The sequence below is a fragment of the Pelodiscus sinensis genome, chromosome 33 (genome assembly GCF_049634645.1).
Source record: "Pelodiscus sinensis isolate JC-2024 chromosome 33, ASM4963464v1, whole genome shotgun sequence".
NCBI classification, from domain to species: Eukaryota; Metazoa; Chordata; order Testudines; family Trionychidae; genus Pelodiscus; species Pelodiscus sinensis.
The window spans coordinates 3,836,975-3,864,865 of NC_134743.1; the positions used below are offsets into that span (position 1 = coordinate 3,836,975).

Genomic DNA, 27,891 nt, shown 5'->3' on the forward strand with positions numbered 1-27,891 from the left:
GAGATCTTAGAAGATATGCCAAGTATTTCTCAGGCTTCCAAAGTATCTCAAATTTGAGGAGGAAAATTGATGTTTAAATAAATTACTAATACTGTAGTTAGTTTGGGATTCCAATCATGTTCTTTTTACATTTTATTATAATGATGAGACAAGGATGGAGCCATACCAGGGCTCAAATTCAGAAATCATCTGTTTTGGTCCAATCATAATTCTAGTATTAAGAGGGATTACATTGAAAATCCTCTCACTCTTCTATCATATCCATTTCTCTTTCAAGGTACGTCTACACTAGCCCCCTAGTTCGAACTAGAGAGGCTAATGAGGGCAACTGAAATTGCAAATGAAGCATGGGATTTAAATATCCCGCGCTTCATTAACATGTTCCCGGGTGGTCACCATTTTGGATATTGACTAGCTCGGAATAACTGCATGCGTCTACACGTGCCAGAGAAGGGCGATTCCAAAATAAACCCCTTACTTTGAATTAACAGTTAAACTTCATTCCATGGAATGGAATATTTAAATCCCACGCTTCATTTGCAATTTCGGTCGCCCACATTAGTCTCCTTAGTTTGAACTAGGAGGCTAGTGTAGACGTACCCTCAATTTCAATTATTTATAATTCAGATAATTAAAAAATGTTCATAAAGTTTTACTAGGACGTTTAAAAGTCGATACTGAAATGAATATGTAAATAACAAGTGCATGCAACTGCTGTTGGAAGAATAGCAATATTTATTTTGTAAAATATATTTTTTTTCTGTTTTCAGAGACAGCTCATGTAAAGAAGGGTAAGTTTCTACTGTTTCCCACATTTAACACAATGGTGGATTTGTTCTACTGCTTGTTAAGGAAGCTTGTGCCTGTGCCATCCACCCTGCCTGTGTATCACTCTGAAGCCAAGAATCAGTGAAAGCGGTGTGACACCATGGAAACCACTAGAAGTATGTTGGTGGAAGTTCTTTTTATTCAGAATATCACCAGGTTCAGCCATCAATAGGTTCATTGTCTATTTCCACCTACCCATTGAATGACATCTCTGTGACAACAGCAGCACAGGTTTTCAGCTAGTACATCTAAATAGGCTCCTTGCAAAGATTACAGAAGTGTTTTATATTTTCATGAGGTTTTATATGTTCAAAGCATTGTACAGCTACTAATTAATATTCAAGCTACTGGAGGAGCTAGCGAACAGGTGCCACTCAAAATAGAAGCGGAAGCTATCCATGTAGTGTGCGTGTCTGTTTTTGTGGTGTGCTTTCTGCTTGCAGGTGATATTAGGAGTATGCTCTCAAACAATGGTCACTGGAGCACTTATGATACATCTTATAATGATGAGACAATGTACAAAATATAGATCCATACCCAGGCTCAGATTTCAATCATCATCTCTTTTGGCTCAATCACAATTCTAGTATTAATTGGGAATATAATGAAAATCCTCTCACTCTTTTATCAGATCCATTTTTCTCACAACTTTTAATACTTAATAATTTATTTAAATAATTTAAAGTTTTCCATAAAGTTTCATTAGGATGTTTAAATGTTGATAATTAAACAAAAGTGACAGGCTAGGTAACTGCTGTTTGGAGAAAAAAATATATTACTTTAAAATAATATTTTGTTCTTTTGTCTTTACAGAGACAGCTGATGTGGAGAAGGGTACGTTTCTATTGTTTCCTATACACACAATGCAGGGGCGGGTTTGTTCTACTGCTTATTAAGGAAGGTTGTGCCTTTGCAATCTCCTTGTATATGTTTGGAAAGCCAAACCAGTAAGGGATCTGAGAAACCACAATGACAATGGGCATTGAGAGGGAAGAGATGCTTTTTGGGTTTTTTTTTAAAGGCCTATTTGTGGAAGGGGGGAAAGGGGACTTTGTAAGACTCCAAAAATGCCATTCTGTCTGTGTATTACTCTGAAGCCTAGATTCATTTAAGGTAGTGTGACATGATGGAAACTGCTAGAAATCTGTCTGGGGGAGCTCATTTTTCCCCTCCAAAGGCTCAGTCATGACTGAGATCACAGTCAGTTTCCATCCAGGTCACCAGCAATTGAATTACTGCTCTGTGACAGCTACAGCATGTGTTTTCAGCTAATACATATACACAGGCTCCTTGCAAAGATTATAAAAGTATTTTCTATTTCCATGAGGTTTTGTATGTTCAAGCACTGTACAGATACTAATTATTTTCAAACTACCAAAGGAGCTAGCAAACAAGCTATCGAAGGAGTCAGTGAACAAGCTATCGAAGGATTTGGCAAACAAACTACTGAAGGAGCTAGCAAAGAGACGCATCTACCAATCCAGGTTTTTGAAGAAGATTTCCATATGAAGGAGAAGGAACTACTTCACCCTGGGGGTGAGTTTGTTGTCTATAGTGTACCTGTGTTAGATTATGTGATGTACTTTCTGCTTCCAGGTGGTGTTGAGGGTATCCTCTTGAGCTGAGGATACCTCTCCAAGAGAGAAAGAGAAACTTCAGAACTGTCATTCATGCTTAAATTTGACACTTTACAAATGGGCCTTAACAAAGATGCTAATTACTTTACTCATTACAAAGATAGCTTCCCCAGTTATCACCCCTGATTAGCCATTCATTGACTCATAGGGTGTGTCTAGACCACATGGCTCCATCAACGGAGCCATGTAGATGAGGCAGGACAACAAAGGGAAATGAAGTGGCAATTTAAATAATCGCTGCTTCATTTTAATCAAAATGGCCACCGCGCTGTGCCGATCAGCCGTTTGTCGGCACTGCGCAGCAGTCTACATCTGTCAGCTGACGGTCAGGGCAGTGTGTGTGTGTGTGTTTCTGAGAAAAGGTTTAACATCTGTGTCTTTACTGCTAGGACCGGGGTCCCATCGCAGAGGGTGGCCAGCAGGCCAACAGATGCCCCATTATATAGGAAGAGCTTATTACACCTTAGATTTTAGCTGCTAGAACACAGGGGTTCCTTCGCAGCGGGCAGCCTAGGAAAGGCTGAAAAGGTGCCTTAACGGATCTTGTCACCTGGGAGTGACACAGATCCAAACGCCCAAGCGCTCCCTATGTCTGTCCCTTTATGACCGGCTGAAGTTCTTTTAAATTGTGCTTGGTTCTGTTACAACAACTGAAGGAGTCAGGTTAAAGCTTAAACAGTTACAGGTTTATTAAAGACTTATAAAAGCATATGGTTACAATGGCTATTGCTCTATTTCTTAAATGCTAACAAATACAGATTTTAAAAATGGTTACAAAAAAAGTAAAGATAGAAAATAGAAATAATGGTACCAAGTGACAGCTTAATCTTTAAAGAGCTCTAACACTATGTATATATATACTTAAACAAAGGACCACATCCAGGTACAATTTTTACCCCTTTCTGTGCCTCTCGACTCTAGCGTGTCAGGCCAGGGCCGGTCTCTCAATTCCTAGGAAAGACGAATACGAGGTGGGCATCCCCTTGGAACCTCAGGAGATCAAACACCTAACCCGACCAGCAGATAGATGGTAGATTGACACTCAGAGAAAATGCGCTGCTGGACCCATCTATATACCCCTGGGGGCCCGTATCCTCTTTCTTATCTAAGATGCCGAATTGTACTGGTCCGTTTTGTGGCGCCAGTTCTTACAAGCAAGTTTCAAGTTAATTTACACTTGCAAGAGAGATAACTAAATTGTGAGCACTAGACATTTTTTTACTGGGCGAGAGATTCCTCCCCCTGCGGATGGATGTGTGTTCGTATCAATATGGGTTTCAGTCAAGGGCACTCCTTGGCAGCCTCTTGGTCAGCAATTGGCGTATCTCTGTTTACAGCCATTCACGGTCACACAGCCTGGGCCTTCTGCTCTGTGTGCCCTGGATGCTCTAGGCAAGCAAAAATGGATGTTACAAGGGGGGGTTTCTGTCTGGCTACAACATCGCCGCTTCATTTCCCTTTTTCAAGTAAACTAATCTACATGGCTCCGTCAATGGAGCCATGTAGTTTAGACATACCCATAGATACTATTCCCTCCCTCCCTCTCTCTCACCCCACCTTCTGTTCTAAATCTGATTTGTTGGTTTAATAATGTGTTCACTTTTTTCATTGTATTCCTTTGGTATATATGATCTTGCAAATTCTCTTCCAGAATATGATCTGAGGAAGTGGGTCTGGCCCACAAAAGCTCATCACCTATTAAACTATCTCATTAGTCTTTAAAATGTTGCATAGTTTATTCCTTTTGTTTCAGTAAGATTAGACTAACACGGCTACCTCTCTATTACCATTCTCCAGGAAAGAGATACATAGCAAAGAGATACTCCATCTCAAAAAAGATATTTTGGAATAGACTCTGAAAAGGGCAACAAATATGATCGGCAGTTTAGAACAGCTTCCATATGTGGAGGCATAATACTGAGATGTTTCAGCTTGGAAAATAAATGACTAAATGGAGGAATATGACAGAGTTCTATAAACCATGACTGGTGAGGAGAAAGTAAATAAGGAATTGCTATTTGCTCCACATAATATAAGAACCAGTGCCTCCTATTTAAATTAATAGGCATCAGATATTCCTATCATATCCATTTCTGTCACAGTTTATAATAGTTCACAATTTAATTAAATAATGAAAGATTTCTATAAAAAATTAAGAAGATATTTAAGGGTCAATAATTAAATGAATGTAAGTGGCAAGAGTATGTAACTGCTGTTGGGAGAATAAAAGCGTTTTTTAAATAAAAATTTAGTTTTTTGTTTTTGCAGAAACTGTTGATATGGAGAAAGGTAAGTTCTTATGATATCCAATATACAACACAATGGTGGGTTTGATCTACTAATTGTTTAGGGAAGCTTGTTCTTGCACAAATTTCTTGTACAAGTTTGTGAAGCTGAAACCTGATCTAAGATTATGTTAAATTCTGATTATCCACCTTTAGGGTTGACAGGTTCTCTGTCCCAGGATCAGGCCCAGTATTCAATTATTCTATGATTGATGTGCACGGTTGCAACACTCACAATATAGGAACTCGTGTATATTTACAATATTTACAGTTTATTAATACGGTTAGCACAGTCACCTCAGTTTCATAAGACATAGAGGCTGTGTCTACATTGGCACCCTTTTCCGGAAAAGGGATGCTAATGAGACAAGTCAGAATTGCAAATGCCGCGGGGGATTTAAATATCCCCCGCGGCATTTGCATGAACATGGCTGCCGCTATTTTCCGGCTCGGGGCTTTGCCAGAGAAAAGCGCCAGTCTAGATGGGATCTTTTGGAAAATAAAGCCTTTTCCGGAAGATCCCTTATTCCTCTTAAAATCAGGAATAAGGGATCTTCCAGAAAAGGCTTTATTTTCTGAAAGATCCCGTCTAGACTGGCACTTTTCTCCAGCAAAGCCCCGAGCCGGAAAATAGCGGCAGCCATGTTCATGCAAATGCCGCGGGGGATATTTAAATCCCCCGCAGCATTTGCAATTCTGACTTGTCTCATTAGCATCCCTTTTCCGGAAAAGGGTGCCAATTTAGACACAGCCAGAATGTATATCCATATTTCCTTACAATATACTTACATCATTCCTTCTAGAACAATCTTAGGTGTTAGTCCATCATCTTTATCATTACCTTCACCTTCCTCATCACCAGGGGCCATCATTCTGGCCCTTCCAAGGACTGTATCTTCTCCTCCCTATCGACCCTTGGCTGGGGTCCCACTTTTATACCACGTGATGCTGACGCTAACATGTTTTATGCATATTCAATAGGGGATGTTTCTAATGCTAAAGTGTTCTTTTCTTATTGGTCAATATCTCATAGCTCTTAACTTATTATCATATACGTCAGTTGGTTACCATGGGTCTTTGTGGTTATCTATTGCAACCTATGTCTTAATTGCTCAACTCAGCCTGAACCAATTATTTGGGACTTATATTTAATAATACATTTGCTGATTCTGAGGGTCATTTTTCCCGCCATCCTGTGTTGGTGAAAGGTCCAGATGTAAGTTCCCCTTTTTCAGTCCTGGGAAACCATGTGGTTGAGACCATGTGTGATGGGGCGGTCCAGCCCTGGACTGGCCAAGGGAGGAGCAAACTGGTCTGCTGAGCTGGGCAGGCCCCACCCCTCCAGCAGTGCGGGGCATGCTCCAACTGTGGGCCACGTATAAAGGCCAGGGAGACAGCTCAGTTGGGGCTGGCCTCTGGCGGGGAAGGAACTCCTGCCCAGCCTCTGAAGCCTCAGCTGGACCCACCGCTGGAGCGAGAGCCACCGGACCAGCTGCTGGGGTGAGAGCTGCTGGGCCAGCTGCCTCCACCGCTACAGTCCCTGGGCCAACCTCTAGCGCAAAGCTGACTACGGTGGGCAGCCCACCCAGCCGCTGTTGACGCCCCCGTCGCTGCTGCCCCAGACGTTGGACCTCCCAGCGTCATTGCCACTGCCAGCCCAGTGCCTGCAGGTGGGCTCTCCATCAGCCAGGGGGCTGGGGTAGGAAGCAACCCAGGGTGGGGGGCAGGAAAAGCCCTGGTGGGCTTGGCGCATTTCGGGGAGAACTCCCCACCACTGATAGGGCCCTGGGTTGGGGCCTGGTGGAGAGGGGGGGCCCAGGCTCCTCTACCCCATCCTCCCAGAGCCTGGACTAGGCCGCAGGGCCATTGTGTGTAATGGACTAGGCCTCTGGGCCCGAATTTGTAAAAGGACTGGGCCTCAGGGCCGGTGGCTAAAGGCTCAACCCCAGGGCCAAACTGTGTGGGGCTAGGCACCCAACCACAACTGGTGGAGAATGTGGGTACCTCTCAAGTGATCCTCCCTCCCCCCGGCAAAAAGGGGAAAGGGTTTGGAGGGGCTACCCAGGAAGGAAAAGAGAGACGCACATAGAGACTCTCAATTTCTTTATGGGCCCTGTCCATACAAGGGCCAGGCCCTGGCCCAAATGGGGGCCCTCAAGGAGAGTTATTGGGCAATGGGGGGAGCCTGAAAGGTCGAGCGGCGGCAGCGTACCCCAAAAAAGGGGAGTCAAGCACCCCTATTCCCAACAGAGTACCAGTTATGCCCAAGGGAGCAGCCCGCCATGGCAGGAGCAGCCCAGGCAGGGATCAAAGAGGGGGAGTCCCCAAAAGAGTGGAGGTGGAATCACCCCAGAAGAAGTGGCTCCCAGTTGGTGAGAGGACCCCGGCAATACTAGGCTATGCAGGAGGGTACAAGAACCACCAGAAGGTGCAGTTGGAGTGCGTGGGCCCATTGGCGTATGGTGCCTATGGACAGATATTGGTAGCTGGGGCACAAACGGAAAAGGGAGCCCAGGCAAAAATAGTAATCCCGGTGAGCGTGAATGGCCAGCGGACAATAGCCCTAGTGTTCTCAGGGTGCGGGATGACCCTGATTCAGAAGAGACTAATCTCTAGGACAGTTGTAATTCATCCATGAGGATGTAAGGTTGTACCCCACGACCTGGGTGAGGCTGGCAATAGGACCCCACAAAGAACACCGGATGGTGGTAATAGCCCAGAATCTGGCTTACCCAGTGGTGCTAGGCCGGGCTTAGCCATATTTCATGAGTCTCTTGCAAAGGGGGAATCTGACAGGAGGGGGAAAAACGACCCCAAATCCAGCACTGGCAGCTGTGGCTGACCCAAGACCAGCAGACGACCCAGGAGAGGGAAGTTCCGGGGCCTCAAGGGAAAAGGGTTGGTCTCTCATGGTCTCCTCAAGCCTAGAACCCCAGCAGGCTGGCATACACCTAGATGGGGACTTCCAGGAAGATCAGCGGAACAACCCATCCCTTAGCCAGGGTATGGGAACAAGCAGAAACCCCAGAGCCAAGAGATCCACAATCGGCGGTCAGAACACAGGGCCAATCTAGAAGCGCTTTTCCGCAAAAAAGCCCCGATCACCATTTTCGCAATCGGGGCTTTTTTTCGGAAAACAGTACTGTGCTGTCTACACTGGCCCTTTTGCTCAAAAGTCTTTTGGAAAAAGACTTTTGCCCGAACAGGAGCAGCATAGTATTTCCGGAAAAGCACTAGCTGTTGGACTGACTGACTCACTCTGAGTTTCCTTTTTTGTTTCAGGATGCTAATCCCCACTGCAACCTGCTGAAAATATATGAAATTACATTCCTAAGTTAGTTTTCCATGTAAGCAGTAACTGGTTGTTGCACAGTTGTTATTTGACTGCCATGAGGTGTCCATGGGACTGTTCCTGCACCATGACATTTTTTTAGAATTACTGGTTAATATGAAGATCCCTGGGTAAATTAGATAGGTAAAAGTGTACATGGGGTCTGGATCTTCTTTCTTTAGAGAAAAAGCCAACTGCTCTCTTGTAAATCTAGGAAGAAAATTCCATATAAACCATATTAACCAGTGATTCTAAAAAAATTCAACTGTACCTCAGGTAGGATTTCTTTCTTATAACTTCTTTGAAAGCACATGGTGCTGATCACAGAATGGCCAACTGGTCTGATGCAGTCTGACAAGCCCTAGCTTCCTATCAAATGCTATACTAGATATTTAAAAATTCCATAAGACACATACTGACAGGTAACTTATAACTGATCATGTATAAGAGCTCTGCCTGTCTGCTCTACCATTTTGTTAAATTATACAGTGTGTGAACTCATGATCTCAGAATGTTATTTCAACCACTTTGCTTCCCACTTTTGTAAAAATACAGACTAGGTGATAAATTGAAGGTTTATTTCGTTTCAAGAAATGGTGGATGAAGCACTGGTCTTCCAACCATCTGTTTTAAGGTGTGACTTATGGGTGGGTGGCCACAGCTCTAGGCACTGTATTTCAGGGCACTGCCCAGAACTGCCCTAGAAACAGTTGTCAAAACCCCAGACCTCTCTCACTGCAGCTGTCCATGGATGCAGTTACAATAAAAAGACAAGCTCTCTGCAATATACAGTAGATAGCTATGCCTTTCTCCACCTGTGTCCTCTGCTGACCCAGTGGGGTTATAGCTGTCCCATTCTACATCTCTGATTCCTTACTGCTGCTCTGTGATCATGATCCTATTACAGTCAGGAAGCTATACCTCTGCTTTAGTTAACTTTCTTTCTGAGTGTTGCAGGAAGTTGTCGAGATATTTATGGGGTTTGTTTTTATCATGTTGCTGAAAATCCTCTGTTATGGAAGGTAGCAACATCTGACTAAATTACCAGCTCAAAATTCATTTTCAGCTGAGCTATTGGATGATTTCCAAGGAAAGATGGAACATGTTTCATGAATGCCTATATATCGATATATTTTAAGCAAATCTGTAGGATAATAATCACAAATTTAATGGAATTGTGTAATTGTTTCACTGGCCCTCAATCGATCATATGAAGTACACTGATATATAAGTAATTTACTAGAAAATATATGCATAACACTGTATAATGAAAGACATATATTATTTTTTCCATTTTTTTATTAAATCAGAAATAAATGTTAATGCAGGAGTTAGATTTTATATTATTCTCACAATTGATATTTTTCCTATCACAATGCTTTTTGGGGCACAAGCTTGAGCGGAGCTCATCTTCCAAGCTGCTATTTTGAACACCTGAGGGTTACATAGGAAGTGGAGCAGAGCTGTGGTAGTTGCTGGTCTGGAGTCTGGCTCCATCACCTCCAATGCTGGGAGGTCAGGATGAATAGACTGATCCCTGGTAGGAGGCTCAGGAACAGTCTTAGGTCTAGAGGCCTGCTTAATCTTGCTGGGAGTGATGACTCCAACCCTCTGGGCTTGTATTACATCATTGGTGAAGTCCTCTCCCACCAGCACAGGGATGGTGTGGCCATCACTGACTGCAAAAGTCCATGTCCCTGACCACTTTTTGTACTGAACCGGTAACTTGGTGGTAGGCAGGTCAAAAGAGTCACCTTGAAGGGTTGAATGGTGACTAGGGCCTCTAGGTCAATAAATTTGATGTCTAGCATAGTCCATCAAGCTCTTACATGGAACCTGCAAGGAAAACACAAAAGAGGAAGACCTTAGACAACATGAAGAATATCTACTGAGATTGAAGGGCAACAACTGGGGTACTCCTGGAGTCAGCTAGAAGCTTTGTCTCAAGACAGAGGGTGTGTCTAGACTACACTTCTCTGTCAACAGAGAGATATATATTAGGCACATCGAAATTACTAATGAAGTAGAGATTTAAATATCCCATGCTTCATTAGCATAAACATGGCCACCACTTTGTTTTCAAAAGAGAGCTTTTTTGGAAAAAAACCGGCAGTCTAGATGTGGATCTGTCAAAAATAAACCCTTTTTTGATGGATCTTGTAAACCTTATTTTTTGGAGGAATACAGGATCTGTCGAAAAGGGGTTTATTTTCAACAGATCTGCATCTAGACTGCCATTTTTTCGAAAAAGCTCCATTTTGAAAAAAAGTGGAAGCCATATTTATGCTAATGAAGCATGGGATATTTAAATCCCTGCTTCATTAGCAATTTTGATATGCTTGATTTGAATCCCTCTGTTGATAGAGGGCTGCAGTCTAGACATAGCCAGAGTGAAGTGGAGGAGACTTGTAGATGACTCATGCTCCATTCTGGTACTGGGGTGTCTAGCGCACCGACTGTTCCCTGGTAGGCTCAAGAACAGTTTTAGGTTTGCATGTCTGCTTAGTTTTGCTGTGAGTGACCACTTAGCCAGGCTAAGTTTTCTCCCACCAGTGTATGAATGAGGTAGTCATCATAGACTGCAAAGGTCCAAGGTCCTGACCAGTCCTTATCCTTAACTGGTAACTTAGCTATAGGCGGATCAAAAGGATCTGCCTTGAATGGTGACTAGGGCCTCTGGGTCAATGAATTTGGGGTCCACTAGGGATTAATAGGTCACTGACACCTGTGCTCTGGTATCCCTTCACGTAATAACATCCCTTCCTCACTCACAGTCTCCCTTTGCTCTGGGGGTATCCATGAGGCATCTGGGACTGAGGTTTATTGTGGTGTATTCCTGTTTAGGTTTGCCATCCAGGATGTACCCTCTAATCTCTCCAGGAACACCCTCTAGGAACTGTTCCATCTGCATCAGGAGAGATAACTCTTCCCAGTTGTTAGCCTTCTCCCCTAAGATCCATGTTTTCCAGCTTTTGATTACATGACTGGCATGTTCAGGAAATAGTATTCCCTGAGTTCACTTTATGCCCCTGAACTGACAACAGGCCTGTTTGGGAATGAGGCTCATCAACAGTCTGGCCTCTTGCTTAAACATTTCATAATTATTTACAGTGTCCCCTGACATGTCAGCTGCCACCTCCAATAAGAGACCAGTGATTTGATCTCGTATCTCCATCAAGATAAGATGGGTGGAGAAGGGGGTTGTACCCATGACAGGCCCTCTCAAAATTTAGGAAGAAGTCCTCTACATTATCTCCCACCTGCTACATGGGACGTTTCCTTTGGTGTTGAACAGTGATTTGAGCATTAGTGGGAGCAGGGTGGTTAGTCACTGCTTAGTTTTCTCCATTTCAACTTCTAATCACTTCATCTCCACTTCTGCTTTTGTTCACTTCATTCGCAGTAAGAACTTCATCTCTTTCTCAGAGATTTGTCTGCCTTAAAGGCACTCTCCCACGAAGAAGACAGTGATAATAGAGGAGGAGGGCTGCTATCTGCTGCTCCTGCCCCCTCAAGCTTACTTCCCTCTGGATTCACAGGGACATCCACCTGTCTCCCCTCCTTGGGGTGTCAGTCTTTCCCAGAAATGAACATCATGCCCTGATCTGAGTCTGTTTTCACCTCGGGATGCCATTTAGGAAGGGTTGGTTGCTCTAGGGCAACCTTGCCTGACCGCAAAAGCATGCACTGGACTGTTTCCCTGCCCTATTCTGACTTAGCCATCCAGTTGCCTCAAAAGCTAGAGAAAAAAACCCAACAACAACACTGTTAGATTTGGACTCTCAGGCTGTGCAGATTTAGCCTTCTGTGTGCCTTTCCCCAAGGCAGCAGCAGAAAATAATGATGATATAATATAATCATATATCTAGTAGCCCAATTTATAATATAATATAATATAATATAATATAATATAATATAATATAATATAATATAATATAATATAATATAATATAAAACTCCAAAACTTCTAAACAGCAAAACAGAAGAAAATAAATGTGTCCTTTTTAAATCCTGAGGTTCATGTTCCAGGTTCAGAATGATCTCACCACTCTGCCACCATGTCAGGACTGTTCCCCACTCTAGCACTTTTAAGTACAGAAGGTGGGGGCCTGCAAGAAAGCTTCAAAACCTTGCCTGTACAGGCACTGGTTACAAAAAACTTTTTCCCAGAATCCTATACCCAGATTTTGGGAAATATGCTGCCACCATCAAATGCTTTTTGATCCCTATAAACCAGAGCTTGAAAAAGAAAAGAGAAAAACAAGTTGAAGTCTCTAGTAGCTGATCCCTCAGTCTGAGGCATGCAGATACACCTTCCAGGACACAAAAATCAAATCATCACCTTAAATGAAGTGATTTTTTTATTACAAAACAAAAGATAACTTTGATAAAACATACTTGGTTGCTAGATGTTACAGAGCAACTGAGGAAATTGTATTAAAACAGAGAAAAAACCTCTGCACATTGCTTAGATGGTAAGGGGGGAGGGGAGGCATAGAATCACACAAAGCAGTTCAAACCAAATCACAAAATAAGGAAAAATAAAATTGAACGTGACTGGACTCACTTTTCCCTGATACTTCCTTCTAATTTCCTCTTTGTTGAGTCCATTCCCATGTCCTGAATTCCATGGCTGGAGGTGGGGGAAGGAGAATGGTAGTTCTGCCTATGTTTAAATCGTTCTGTGTCTCTCAACTCCTGTTTAACTCTTCCGCACAAAGAAAGCATGCAGGGAATCTAAATGCAATTCAGATTCTAAGCCTCCTTCCTGACTGGTTCTTCCAGTCACCTGGCCAACACCTTTGCGAGGTACCTGAGATAACCCCTTAGTCACTGGGTGCTGGTCAGCATTCCTTCAATTCATAACATATGGAATTGGCCTTCAGTAGTGAAGCTTTCTTTAGATTATATCCACACTATACCTCTCCTTTTTCCTCTGTGTAAGGGGTGTGACCAAGAAAAATTGGACATGGCATGAAGAGTTTGGAACATCCTTCAATATAGAGTATCCCACAAAGTGAGGATATCTGATTAAATACCTCAAAATTGGAGGGAACTATGAAAACAGAAACTTTGGTCATTCTCCCACTTGAGTTTCCTTGACTGTACTTCAGTCACTGCTCTGGAGTTTTGTAAAAAGTCTTAGTTGAGTGATTAGGGCATTAAGGTGAGAGGCAAGAATTCCAAGTTCAAATTCTACATATACCTCATGCACAGGATGTGAACTTGGAATCCCACCTCTTTGGTGAGTGCTATCACAAGAGGTTCTGCTTAGGGTTGACTTGTGTGTGTATGCAGGAGGACCTTGACATGGGAACAGTAGTTGCCTCTTCTGTCCATTACTAAAGAAAAAAAAACAATTCTATTTCAACTGCACTTTTGAGAGATTCCACAGGTATTTATATGAGTGATTTGAATATATCCGAGGCAGAATGTTGCCCATTTGTGAGCACTTAAATACTACTTTTCTTTTCTTAACAAAGCTTCATTAAAAAATAGTTGCAAGGCTTGATTCAATTGTCTGTTGCCATCACCAGCCACAAAGAAATATAATGAAATAAATCAAAGTTTAAATAAATAACTAGAAAAATTATGGAAACATTTATACTGGGAAATAATTATGATTTGTGTATCACACTTTCACCTTTATGAGTTGAGAAATAACTTTTATTGTCTGGGGATCCCACTATTATTCAGATTTGGCATTGTTTTCACATCTTCATCAGGGATCTTAATATTAGGCTTTGAAAATCAGGGACCAGTTTATTAAAAATTCAACTTTCAGATCTGAAGGGCAAAAGGGGACTCAGAAAAGTTTTCTTGGTGACTTTCAATTGAATTTTCTATACATGCAAAGGCATAATAGCCCAGGCAGCGCCACTGACCACCCCCCCCCCCCGCATTTCTCTTTGGAGACACACTCTTGAGTGATGCTGTTGCTTGTGCAGCCACCAATGTGAGGAGTCACAGCTCCCAGCTCTTGCGCAGGTAGCTCTGGAAGGTGACAAAGGAAATGGAGCAGGAGAGGGCATCTCTTGCTTACTTTCAATATGGCAACTGGTTTGCACTTTAGAAGAATTATAATAATTTGTTGTTTTTTTGACATTTTCAGAGGCGCTTCAGAAAAAGAATGGTAGGTTTATGTTCATTTTTGAGGTTAATATGAAGGAGACTGTGTGCAATTTACTGTTAATGTCTTGGTATCAGAGCTGAAAAATGTCTTTTATTCCCTAGGGATCACGTTATTGGTTACGAAGCTTCAGGGGGTAGCCAAGTTCATCTGTACAGAAAAAACAACAAATGGTCTGGTAGCATTCTGTGCTTGCAAAAGCTGATGATACCATCTACATATTTTGTTAGTCTATAAAGTGCTACTAGACCATTTGTTGTTAGTTATATTTGGCATTGTTTATGCATCTCCAGCTGGGATCTCAAAATTACGCTTTGAAAATCAGGGGCCAGTTTATTCAAAATTCAACTTTTAGATTTCAACAGCAAAAGGGAACTCAGAAAAGTTTTCTGGGAGATTTTGAATTGAATTTTGTATTGCGCCTGGTAGCATATGAGGGCATAATAGCCCAGGCACCACCACTGACCACTCCTACCACATTTCTCTTTTGAGACACACTCTTGATGATGCTGATGCTCGTGCATCCACAAAGGTGAGGAGTCATGTCTCCCAGCTGCTGTGTACACATCCTTGGAATATCACAAAGGAACAAGACAGGGTCACTCTTGCTTTTTCATTGTGGAATGTGAGATTTTTACCTTTTGCTTGGTGTGGCTAATGCACTGTAGAGCTAGTTCACAACCCTAAGCACTGAGCTACAAGATTTCTTCCTTATCAAAAATAATGCTAACATTTCCACTGTGTACTACAAAAGGGAAGGGTTTCAGTACTCAGGCTGCCCCAAGGAGAGAGGACAACTCCAGCAACTTATCCTGTAATACCTTGGGACACGATAAAAAGCATCAGGGACGAGCTTATTAAAAATTCAACTTTCAGATTTGAAACCTCCCAGCAAAGTATCTCAGTTTAGAGCCTAGCACGAAACTTCTCCAGAGACAGCTGTGAGGTTAGAAATATGAAATAGGATCTTAATTTCTTTGTTACCCTCTTCCTCTGTATTTGTGTGCACAAAAACCTCAAATCTCACTCTCCTTCCTCCCCCCACCAGAGGTTGTGCAGCTTTGGGATCAGGGTCAATTAATTTGTGCTTGAGACCCACTGATATTGGAAATACATCTGCAATGAAAAACCCAGAGACTATTTTTTCATTTCATTGCTTTGACTAAATCCAAGGAAAGTTCATTCCTCATCAGACTGTTTTAAACCCCGTCCCGCTCATCACGCATCGGTTTGAGGAAAGGTGGGAAGCACCTCTCCATGCAGCTGCAACTGTAGTAGGCGCAGCTGGGGCAGGGTGCATGTGCCCCAGCTGGGGGACTGACAGACCACAGACACACACCAACAGACAGAATCTACCTGATATACATAGTAGCTGTGCCTTTCTCCACCCCTGCTCCTAGTGGCCCAATAGGGTTGCAGCTCCCCCAGAATCTCTCTCTGGCCACTTGCTTAACTCCTGTGGCCATTCCATAATATAACTTCCTTCCTCTAGAGCCCTCCCTGTCCATTTAATGAGCAACAACTGAATTCCAGGCACATTGCATTCTCCTGGCACAACCAAACCTTGACCTTGCTTTATGCTATGACAGGAAGAAGATGCATACCAATTGTAGTGGCCCTAGCTCTTACCATTTAGGAGGAATAGATGCTGTCATGTAACCCTTTAAAGACTAACAAGATAGTTTATTAGGTGATGAGATTTCGTGGGGCAGACCCACTTCTTCAAACTCACAGATTGAGGGACAGAGAGGCAGAGATGCACAGTTCTGGAATATGCGGTAAGAAAAAATAATGCTCAAGGATGGTTTTTTAAGTTCTGAACTATATCATTTCTTCTTCCACAGAAGATCATCAAGACAAATGGAGTAAGTTGGAATCTAAATGTTTTGTTTCCTATTCTTGGTCATTCTGCAACTCATACATGCTGCTCTCCTGCCAGGAAATCTTTCTCTCCCTCCCTCCCTCTCTTTCATTCACTCTTTCCTTCCCTTGCTCTTTCGCTATGTCTAGACTGCAGGCTTCTTTCAGAAGAAGCTTTTCCAGAAGATAGCGTCCACATTGATTAGACTCTATCATGCAATTAGATTCTGATTACTGCAGACAGAATAGCCACCAGGGCACCTGTGCTTTTTCCTGGAGGCCTCTTCTTTCAAAAGAAAACCCCTTTTCTTTATTTTCCCAGTCCACACACAGCTGTTTCCAAAAGAGCTCTTTCAGAAAAGGTTTCTTCCTTGTAGAAAGAGGTTTACCGCTGTCAGAAAAACCCCTTTGTTCTTTCAATTTTTTTTCAAAAGAATGTGATTCCTGGGTAGCCGTAACTCAAGATTTTTTGGCGAAATGGCCATTTCTCTGGAAAAAATCATCAGTGTAGACATACACTTTCTCTCTCTTTCTCTTTTTCCATCGAAAAAAAAAGAAAGAGTGGTGGCGGTGGTAACTCGAGGTACATACCGGGGCCAATGTTTCCCAAACTGCTAAGTCAGAGAGCTCAAGTGCTGACCCTTACCACTATACAGCTCTTTTTGAAGCAGAAGCTTGTGGAGCACTGTTGTGTTTACCTGCACTCACGCTAGGTACAGTCTTTCCGAGCTGCTGTGGAGAAATGCTCCGGATATCATGGAAAAAGATTAGCAATGATCTTTCTCATTTCTTCTCATCCCACAGATGGTCTTCAAGTCCAATTGAGTAAGTTGCAATAAAAATACTTCTTATTCTTGTCCATACTGTAAGTCCCGCGTGCTGTTTGCCCCTGAAAAAGTAAGAGTATGCCTACACAAGCCGAACTAGGCAGGCTAATGTAGGCATTCGAAGTCCCAAATGAAGCCCAGGATTTAAATATCCCGGGCTTAATTTGCATCTTCCCAGGTGCCGCCATTTTTAAATGTCCCTAAGTCCGAATTCCGTGCACGCGGATACACGCAGCAAGGGGTAGGAAGTTCGAATTAGGATCTCTAATTTGAACTACCGGTACACCTCGTTCCACCTCTTGCGTAGATAGAAAAGATGAAGCCAGAGTCTTTTATCACTCTTCCTCTTGAATGTTCTTTAGCCATTACTCTGGAATTTTGTCATAGCCTTCCTTGCAGCCATTATGGAATACACTTGAGAGGTGGGAAAGCAATGGGATACAAGCTGTTACTAGATCTAGCCGATGGATTGGGTGAGGTGTGTCGGAAAGGGGTGAATGAGAAAACTGGCAGCTGTGAAAGGGAAGGCCTGCAGGGTGATCTCCATGAGTGCAGTAAGGTAATACGTGTGCATAGCATTTCTAAGGGAATTCCAACCGATAGATTGTTTCGTGTTCTCGCACCCACTGTAGCTTCTTCACGCTGCTCTCAGTGCATAAATTCCCTCTCCCCGCCCTTAACAAAAAGTATGTGAGTACTGGGGGACTGTGACGAAGCATTCTCTGGGTTACATCCACAGCATACCCCTCCTTTTACCTCCGTGTAAGGGGGGTGACCAGGAAAAATTGGACCTGGCTTGACATTCATAGAAACCCTCCCTTCCCCGCCCCTCCCCCCTCCGGTGCAATACCGTGTGTTCTCTACTTATCCGCAAGACTTTAGAGCATCCTTCCCTATGTTGTATCCCACAGGCTGGGGATAGTTGACTGCAGAGCTCAGAAAAGATGAAGCCAGAGTCTTTTATCACTCTTCCTTTTGAGTGTTCTTTAGCCATTACTCTGGAATTTTGTCATAGCCTTCCTTGCAGCCAGTAGGGTATACAGGTGAGAGGTGGGAAAGGCACGTTCACATTCTTGATCTCCCTCAGGCAGAGGGGTGGGGTCTTGGAGTCCCACACCATGGGTGACTACTGTCACAGGAGGTCCTGGTGAGGGATGGCTTGTGTGTACATGCGGGAGGATGTTGAGATGGGGACAGCAAATGCATCTTCTGTCCAGTTTTGAAGAAAAAGACCCGTTCTCTTCTTACTGCGCTTTTGAGAGTTTCCCCGGTTATTTATATGCTTGATTTGAATGTACCCAAGGCAGACTATTACCCACTTGTGAGCACTTAAATACCCTTTTCTTTTTTCAACAAAACAACATGGAAAAATAGGTGCAAGGCGTGATGGAATTGTCTGTTGTCTTCACCGACCAGTAACACAAAATAAGGAAATGAATCACAGTGTAAAGAAATAACTAGAAAAAATAGGGAAAACCTCCATAATGGAAGATCGTTCTGATTTGGGTATCAAACTTTCTCCTTTCGGAGCTGAGAAATCGTTTATTGCCTGGGGACCCCATTGCTACTTCTCATATTTGGCATTGGTTTTGCATCTCCCGCTGGGATCTCAAAATTACGATTTGCAAATCAGGGGCCAGCTTATTGAAAATTCAACTTTCAGATCTGAAGGGCAAAAGGGAACTCAGAAAAGTTTTCTTGGTGACTTTCAATTGAATTTTCTATACATGCAAAGGCATAATAGCCCAGGCAGCGCCACTGACCACGCCCCCCGCATTGCTCTTTGGAGACACACTCTTGAGTGATGCTGTTGCTTGTTCAGCCACCAAGGTGAGGAGTCACACCTCCCAGCTCTTGCGCAGGTAGCTCTGGAAGGTGACAAAGGAAATGGAGCAGGAGAGGGCACCTCTTGCTTACTTTCAATATGGCAACTGGTTTGCACTTTAGAAGAATTATAGTAATTTGTTGCTGTGTTTTTGACTTTTTCAGAGGTGCTTCAGAAGGAGAAGGGTAGGGTTTCATTTTTGAGGTTAATGTGAAGGAGACTGTGTGCAATTTACTGTTAATGTCTCGGTATGACAGCCGAGAAATGTCATTTATTGCCTGGGGATCCCGTGGTTAGTTGTATTTGGCCTCCCTTGAGGTCATTTTTCAGGATAACTCCCTCCTACCAGTGCCCTCCCTTTCCATTTATGAGAAACCATCATATTCCAGGCACATCCCATTGTCCTGAGACAACCGAACCCTGACCTTGCTTTACGTTGCGTTAGGAAGAAGCAGCAGTCCAAGTTTAGTGGTCTTAGCTCCCTCCATTGAGGAGGAGTTCTTGAACAAAGGACTGACAGATGGACGGACAGACAGACAGACAGAGATGCACGTTTCTATAACATATAGTAAGAAAACATAAAGTTCCATGTTTCTTGTCTGAAAGTAATGATCTTTCTCATTTCTTCTCGTCTCACAGATGATCTTCAAGTCCAATTGAGTAAGTCGGAATACAAATGCTTCTTATTTTTGTCCACACTGCAAGTCCCGCATGCTGCTTGCCCCTCAAAAAAGTAAGAGTATGGGCACTAGGTAACTGCCCTGGCGCTGGGGCCATTTTGCGTTGTGTACATTCGCTATATGTGCCAGCATTTCCCCTCCTTCAGGTCTAGTGTGAGGAGGGGTGAGGAAAAGGGGGCATGGCTCTGCATTCCTACCTACTGCCTGCCCTCTGTAGTACCAATGGGATCCGTTGGTAACAAGAAGAGACGAGAGTGTCCTTCTAGCGGCTTGGGTGCATGCTGTTTCCGATGAGGAATGGCTTGTGTGTGTGTGTGCACGCAGGAGAATGGTGAGATGGGGACAGCAATTGCATCTTCTGTCCATTTTTGAAGAAAAAGCCCCACTGCACTTTTGAGCATTTCCCCCCGGTCTTTCTATGCGTGCTTTGATTTTTATCCTTTTACATTTTCAGAGGCGCTTCAGAAGGGCAAAGTTTATGCTCATTTTTTAGGTCACTGTTAATGAGACTGTGTGCAATTTCCTGTTACTGTCTTGGTCTCACACTCGTTCCTTCGACATACTCCGGGTTGAAGCCAATGTCGTGTCAGAGATGGGCATTTCTAACCAGGAGTCAGAAGCGTGTGGGCTGGGTCTCCGGTTTGGAACAACCCCGTAGTCTTTGCTTTTTAGATCCGGAATGTGAGCTTTTGAGCTTTTGCTTGATTTGGCTGATGGACCAGGTGTGGTGTCTAGGAAAGAGGATGAATGAGACCACCGGGAGCTCTGCCAGGGCAGTGTGCAGGGAGATCCGCTCGAGTGAGGGAAATCAGATGTTGCTCATCCAGTTGCTAAGTGAAATCTCCCTACTCTTTACAGGCAAAGTACCGAGGGCCCATGATATCGTCTCACGGGTTTCTCAACTGATGGATGTTGGTTCCTTAGTTTTCAAATAAAAATGGCTATTTTTTCATGTCATTGCTTTGACTAACTCCAAGGAAAGTTCATTCCCCATCAGACTGTTTTAAACCTCATCCCGCTCATCGTGCATCGGTTTGGGGCGAGGTGACAAGCACCTCTCCGTGGCCGCTGCAGCTGCAGCGGGCGCAGCTGGGGCAGGGTGCATGCGATTAGCGGTGGGGGAAAACTGTCCGTTAATTTAAATTGGGATGGTACAGCACATATTTGGATGGGAACGCCTTGCATTTTGATTTTTGGTTTATTTTTCAGAGGAGGAACAGAAGGCGAACGGTAGGTGTATTTTGATTTTTTTACGTTTAGAGATCATCGAACAGAGGGGTGTCACATTAGTTCCAAGAAGGGACACGAGGTGCAGGCCACTGCATAGCACGTATTTGTGGAAAAGGGTAACTGCTAAATAGATATATCTCTGAACACAAGTCAGCAAGGTGTGGAGCGTGTGTCTGGTTTTGAGTCAGCCCTTTGCTTACTTCTGGGCTACAAGCTGTTACTAGATCTAGCCGATGGATTGGGTGAGCTGTGTCGGAAAGGGGTGAATGAGAAAACTGGCAGCTGTGAAAGGGAAGGCCTGCAGGGTGATCTCCATGAGTGCAGTAAGGTAATACGTGTGCATAGCATTTCTAAGGGAATTCCAACCGATAGATTGTTTCGTGTTCTCGCACCCACTGTAGCTTCTTCACGCTGCTCTCAGTGCATAAATTCCCTCTCCCCGCCCTTAACAAAAAGTATGTGAGTACTGGGGGACTGTGACGAAGCATTCTCTGGGTTACATCCACAGCATACCCCTCCTTTTACCTCCGTGTAAGGGGGGTGACCAGGAAAAATTGGACCTGGCTTGACATTCATAGAAACCCTCCCTTCCCCGCCCCTCCCCCCTCCGGTGCAATACCGTGTGTTCTCTACTTATCCGCAAGACTTTAGAGCATCCTTCCCTATGTTGTATCCCACAGGCTGGGGATAGTTGACTGCAGAGCTCAGAAAAGATGAAGCCAGAGTCTTTTATCACTCTTCCTTTTGAGTGTTCTTTAGCCATTACTCTGGAATTTTGTCATAGCCTTCCTTGCAGCCAGTAGGGTATACAGGTGAGAGGTGGGAAAGGCACGTTCACATTCTTGATCTCCCTCAGGCAGAGGGGTGGGGTCTTGGAGTCCCACACCATGGGTGACTACTGTCACAGGAGGTCCTGGTGAGGGATGGCTTGTGTGTACATGCGGGAGGATGTTGAGATGGGGACAGCAAATGCATCTTCTGTCCAGTTTTGAAGAAAAAGACCCGTTCTCTTCTTACTGCGCTTTTGAGAGTTTCCCCGGTTATTTATATGCTTGATTTGAATGTACCCAAGGCAGACTATTACCCACTTGTGAGCACTTAAATACCCTTTTCTTTTTTCAACAAAACAACATGGAAAAATAGGTGCAAGGCGTGATGGAATTGTCTGTTGTCTTCACCGACCAGTAACACAAAATAAGGAAATGAATCACAGTGTAAAGAAATAACTAGAAAAAATAGGGAAAACCTCCATAATGGAAGATCGTTCTGATTTGGGTATCAAACTTTCTCCTTTCGGAGCTGAGAAATCGTTTATTGCCTGGGGACCCCATTGCTACTTCTCATATTTGGCATTGGTTTTGCATCTCCCGCTGGGATCTCAAAATTACGATTTGCAAATCAGGGGCCAGCTTATTGAAAATTCAACTTTCAGATCTGAAGGGCAAAAGGGAACGCAGAAAAGTTTTCTTGGTGACTTTCAATTGAATTTTCTATACATGCAAAGGCATAATAGCCCAGGCAGCGCCACTGACCACGCCCCCCGCATTGCTCTTTGGAGACACACTCTTGAGTGATGCTGTTGCTTGTTCAGCCACCAAGGTGAGGAGTCACACCTCCCAGCTCTTGCGCAGGTAGCTCTGGAAGGTGACAAAGGAAATGGAGCAGGAGAGGGCACCTCTTGCTTACTTTCAATATGGCAACTGGTTTGCACTTTAGAAGAATTATAGTAATTTGTTGCTGTGTTTTTGACTTTTTCAGAGGTGCTTCAGAAGGAGAAGGGTAGGGTTTCATTTTTGAGGTTAATGTGAAGGAGACTGTGTGCAATTTACTGTTAATGTCTCGGTATGACAGCCGAGAAATGTCATTTATTGCCTGGGGATCCCGTGGTTAGTTGTATTTGGCCTCCCTTGAGGTCATTTTTCAGGATAACTCCCTCCTACCAGTGCCCTCCCTTTCCATTTATGAGAAACCATCATATTCCAGGCACATCCCATTGTCCTGAGACAACCGAACCCTGACCTTGCTTTACGTTGCGTTAGGAAGAAGCAGCAGTCCAAGTTTAGTGGTCTTAGCTCCCTCCATTGAGGAGGAGTTCTTGAACAAAGGACTGACAGATGGACGGACAGACAGACAGACAGAGATGCACGTTTCTATAACATATAGTAAGAAAACATAAAGTTCCATGTTTCTTGTCTGAAAGTAATGATCTTTCTCATTTCTTCTCGTCTCACAGATGATCTTCAAGTCCAATTGAGTAAGTCGGAATACAAATGCTTCTTATTTTTGTCCACACTGCAAGTCCCGCATGCTGCTTGCCCCTCAAAAAAGTAAGAGTATGGGCACTAGGTAACTGCCCTGGCGCTGGGGCCATTTTGCGTTGTGTACATTCGCTATATGTGCCAGCATTTCCCCTCCTTCAGGTCTAGTGTGAGGAGGGGTGAGGAAAAGGGGGCATGGCTCTGCATTCCTACCTACTGCCTGCCCTCTGTAGTACCAATGGGATCCGTTGGTAACAAGAAGAGACGAGAGTGTCCTTCTAGCGGCTTGGGTGCATGCTGTTTCCGATGAGGAATGGCTTGTGTGTGTGTGTGCACGCAGGAGAATGGTGAGATGGGGACAGCAATTGCATCTTCTGTCCATTTTTGAAGAAAAAGCCCCACTGCACTTTTGAGCATTTCCCCCCGGTCTTTCTATGCGTGCTTTGATTTTTATCCTTTTACATTTTCAGAGGCGCTTCAGAAGGGCAAAGTTTATGCTCATTTTTTAGGTCACTGTTAATGAGACTGTGTGCAATTTCCTGTTACTGTCTTGGTCTCACACTCGTTCCTTCGACATACTCCGGGTTGAAGCCAATGTCGTGTCAGAGATGGGCATTTCTAACCAGGAGTCAGAAGCGTGTGGGCTGGGTCTCCGGTTTGGAACAACCCCGTAGTCTTTGCTTTTTAGATCCGGAATGTGAGCTTTTGAGCTTTTGCTTGATTTGGCTGATGGACCAGGTGTGGTGTCTAGGAAAGAGGATGAATGAGACCACCGGGAGCTCTGCCAGGGCAGTGTGCAGGGAGATCCGCTCGAGTGAGGGAAATCAGATGTTGCTCATCCAGTTGCTAAGTGAAATCTCCCTACTCTTTACAGGCAAAGTACCGAGGGCCCATGATATCGTCTCACGGGTTTCTCAACTGATGGATGTTGGTTCCTTAGTTTTCAAATAAAAATGGCTATTTTTTCATGTCATTGCTTTGACTAACTCCAAGGAAAGTTCATTCCCCATCAGACTGTTTTAAACCTCATCCCGCTCATCGTGCATCGGTTTGGGGCGAGGTGACAAGCACCTCTCCGTGGCCGCTGCAGCTGCAGCGGGCGCAGCTGGGGCAGGGTGCATGCGATTAGCGGTGGGGGAAAACTGTCCGTTAATTTAAATTGGGATGGTACAGCACATATTTGGATGGGAACGCCTTGCATTTTGATTTTTGGTTTATTTTTCAGAGGAGGAACAGAAGGCGAACGGTAGGTGTATTTTGATTTTTTTACGTTTAGAGATCATCGAACAGAGGGGTGTCACATTAGTTCCAAGAAGGGACACGAGGTGCAGGCCACTGCATAGCACGTATTTGTGGAAAAGGGTAACTGCTAAATAGATATATCTCTGAACACAAGTCAGCAAGGTGTGGAGCGTGTGTCTGGTTTTGAGTCAGCCCTTTGCTTACTTCTGGGCTACAAGCTGTTACTAGATCTAGCCGATGGATTGGGTGAGCTGTGTCGGAAAGGGGTGAATGAGAAAACTGGCAGCTGTGAAAGGGAAGGCCTGCAGGGTGATCTCCATGAGTGCAGTAAGGTAATACGTGTGCATAGCATTTCTAAGGGAATTCCAACCGATAGATTGTTTCGTGTTCTCGCACCCACTGTAGCTTCTTCACGCTGCTCTCAGTGCATAAATTCCCTCTCCCCGCCCTTAACAAAAAGTATGTGAGTACTGGGGGACTGTGACGAAGCATTCTCTGGGTTACATCCACAGCATACCCCTCCTTTTACCTCCGTGTAAGGGGGGTGACCAGGAAAAATTGGACCTGGCTTGACATTCATAGAAACCCTCCCTTCCCCGCCCCTCCCCCCTCCGGTGCAATACCGTGTGTTCTCTACTTATCCGCAAGACTTTAGAGCATCCTTCCCTATGTTGTATCCCACAGGCTGGGGATAGTTGACTGCAGAGCTCAGAAAAGATGAAGCCAGAGTCTTTTATCACTCTTCCTTTTGAGTGTTCTTTAGCCATTACTCTGGAATTTTGTCATAGCCTTCCTTGCAGCCAGTAGGGTATACAGGTGAGAGGTGGGAAAGGCACGTTCACATTCTTGATCTCCCTCAGGCAGAGGGGTGGGGTCTTGGAGTCCCACACCATGGGTGACTACTGTCACAGGAGGTCCTGGTGAGGGATGGCTTGTGTGTACATGCGGGAGGATGTTGAGATGGGGACAGCAAATGCATCTTCTGTCCAGTTTTGAAGAAAAAGACCCGTTCTCTTCTTACTGCGCTTTTGAGAGTTTCCCCGGTTATTTATATGCTTGATTTGAATGTACCCAAGGCAGACTATTACCCACTTGTGAGCACTTAAATACCCTTTTCTTTTTTCAACAAAACAACATGGAAAAATAGGTGCAAGGCGTGATGGAATTGTCTGTTGTCTTCACCGACCAGTAACACAAAATAAGGAAATGAATCACAGTGTAAAGAAATAACTAGAAAAAATAGGGAAAACCTCCATAATGGAAGATCGTTCTGATTTGGGTATCAAACTTTCTCCTTTCGGAGCTGAGAAATCGTTTATTGCCTGGGGACCCCATTGCTACTTCTCATATTTGGCATTGGTTTTGCATCTCCCGCTGGGATCTCAAAATTACGATTTGCAAATCAGGGGCCAGCTTATTGAAAATTCAACTTTCAGATCTGAAGGGCAAAAGGGAACTCAGAAAAGTTTTCTTGGTGACTTTCAATTGAATTTTCTATACATGCAAAGGCATAATAGCCCAGGCAGCGCCACTGACCACGCCCCCCGCATTGCTCTTTGGAGACACACTCTTGAGTGATGCTGTTGCTTGTTCAGCCACCAAGGTGAGGAGTCACACCTCCCAGCTCTTGCGCAGGTAGCTCTGGAAGGTGACAAAGGAAATGGAGCAGGAGAGGGCACCTCTTGCTTACTTTCAATATGGCAACTGGTTTGCACTTTAGAAGAATTATAGTAATTTGTTGCTGTGTTTTTGACTTTTTCAGAGGTGCTTCAGAAGGAGAAGGGTAGGGTTTCATTTTTGAGGTTAATGTGAAGGAGACTGTGTGCAATTTACTGTTAATGTCTCGGTATGACAGCCGAGAAATGTCATTTATTGCCTGGGGATCCCGTGGTTAGTTGTATTTGGCCTCCCTTGAGGTCATTTTTCAGGATAACTCCCTCCTACCAGTGCCCTCCCTTTCCATTTATGAGAAACCATCATATTCCAGGCACATCCCATTGTCCTGAGACAACCGAACCCTGACCTTGCTTTACGTTGCGTTAGGAAGAAGCAGCAGTCCAAGTTTAGTGGTCTTAGCTCCCTCCATTGAGGAGGAGTTCTTGAACAAAGGACTGACAGATGGACGGACAGACAGACAGACAGAGATGCACGTTTCTATAACATATAGTAAGAAAACATAAAGTTCCATGTTTCTTGTCTGAAAGTAATGATCTTTCTCATTTCTTCTCGTCTCACAGATGATCTTCAAGTCCAATTGAGTAAGTCGGAATACAAATGCTTCTTATTTTTGTCCACACTGCAAGTCCCGCATGCTGCTTGCCCCTCAAAAAAGTAAGAGTATGGGCACTAGGTAACTGCCCTGGCGCTGGGGCCATTTTGCGTTGTGTACATTCGCTATATGTGCCAGCATTTCCCCTCCTTCAGGTCTAGTGTGAGGAGGGGTGAGGAAAAGGGGGCATGGCTCTGCATTCCTACCTACTGCCTGCCCTCTGTAGTACCAATGGGATCCGTTGGTAACAAGAAGAGACGAGAGTGTCCTTCTAGCGGCTTGGGTGCATGCTGTTTCCGATGAGGAATGGCTTGTGTGTGTGTGTGCACGCAGGAGAATGGTGAGATGGGGACAGCAATTGCATCTTCTGTCCATTTTTGAAGAAAAAGCCCCACTGCACTTTTGAGCATTTCCCCCCGGTCTTTCTATGCGTGCTTTGATTTTTATCCTTTTACATTTTCAGAGGCGCTTCAGAAGGGCAAAGTTTATGCTCATTTTTTAGGTCACTGTTAATGAGACTGTGTGCAATTTCCTGTTACTGTCTTGGTCTCACACTCGTTCCTTCGACATACTCCGGGTTGAAGCCAATGTCGTGTCAGAGATGGGCATTTCTAACCAGGAGTCAGAAGCGTGTGGGCTGGGTCTCCGGTTTGGAACAACCCCGTAGTCTTTGCTTTTTAGATCCGGAATGTGAGCTTTTGAGCTTTTGCTTGATTTGGCTGATGGACCAGGTGTGGTGTCTAGGAAAGAGGATGAATGAGACCACCGGGAGCTCTGCCAGGGCAGTGTGCAGGGAGATCCGCTCGAGTGAGGGAAATCAGATGTTGCTCATCCAGTTGCTAAGTGAAATCTCCCTACTCTTTACAGGCAAAGTACCGAGGGCCCATGATATCGTCTCACGGGTTTCTCAACTGATGGATGTTGGTTCCTTAGTTTTCAAATAAAAATGGCTATTTTTTCATGTCATTGCTTTGACTAACTCCAAGGAAAGTTCATTCCCCATCAGACTGTTTTAAACCTCATCCCGCTCATCGTGCATCGGTTTGGGGCGAGGTGACAAGCACCTCTCCGTGGCCGCTGCAGCTGCAGCGGGCGCAGCTGGGGCAGGGTGCATGCGATTAGCGGTGGGGGAAAACTGTCCGTTAATTTAAATTGGGATGGTACAGCACATATTTGGATGGGAACGCCTTGCATTTTGATTTTTGGTTTATTTTTCAGAGGAGGAACAGAAGGCGAACGGTAGGTGTATTTTGATTTTTTTACGTTTAGAGATCATCGAACAGAGGGGTGTCACATTAGTTCCAAGAAGGGACACGAGGTGCAGGCCACTGCATAGCACGTATTTGTGGAAAAGGGTAACTGCTAAATAGATATATCTCTGAACACAAGTCAGCAAGGTGTGGAGCGTGTGTCTGGTTTTGAGTCAGCCCTTTGCTTACTTCTGGGCTACAAGCTGTTACTAGATCTAGCCGATGGATTGGGTGAGCTG

General features: G+C 44.2%; 2 protein-coding genes across 4 annotated transcripts in view; both read left to right on the plus strand.

Annotated features, from left to right (window-relative positions):
- Positions 1–19,383, plus strand: part of LOC142823415 (uncharacterized) — a 68,808-nt gene extending 49,425 nt beyond the window's left edge. The window contains exons 8-14 of the mRNA XM_075914443.1: positions 771–791; positions 1,642–1,662; positions 2,209–2,364; positions 4,734–4,754; positions 14,194–14,214; positions 17,261–17,457; positions 19,363–19,383. Coding sequence (XP_075770558.1) covers positions 771–791; positions 1,642–1,662; positions 2,209–2,364; positions 4,734–4,754; positions 14,194–14,214; positions 17,261–17,457; positions 19,363–19,383 — 458 coding nt within the window. The remainder of the gene's footprint in view (positions 1–770; positions 792–1,641; positions 1,663–2,208; positions 2,365–4,733; positions 4,755–14,193; positions 14,215–17,260; positions 17,458–19,362) is intronic.
- Positions 1–27,891, plus strand: part of LOC142823370 (uncharacterized) — a 287,164-nt gene that overhangs the window by 187,601 nt on the left and 71,672 nt on the right. The gene's annotated exons all lie outside the window — the stretch shown is intronic.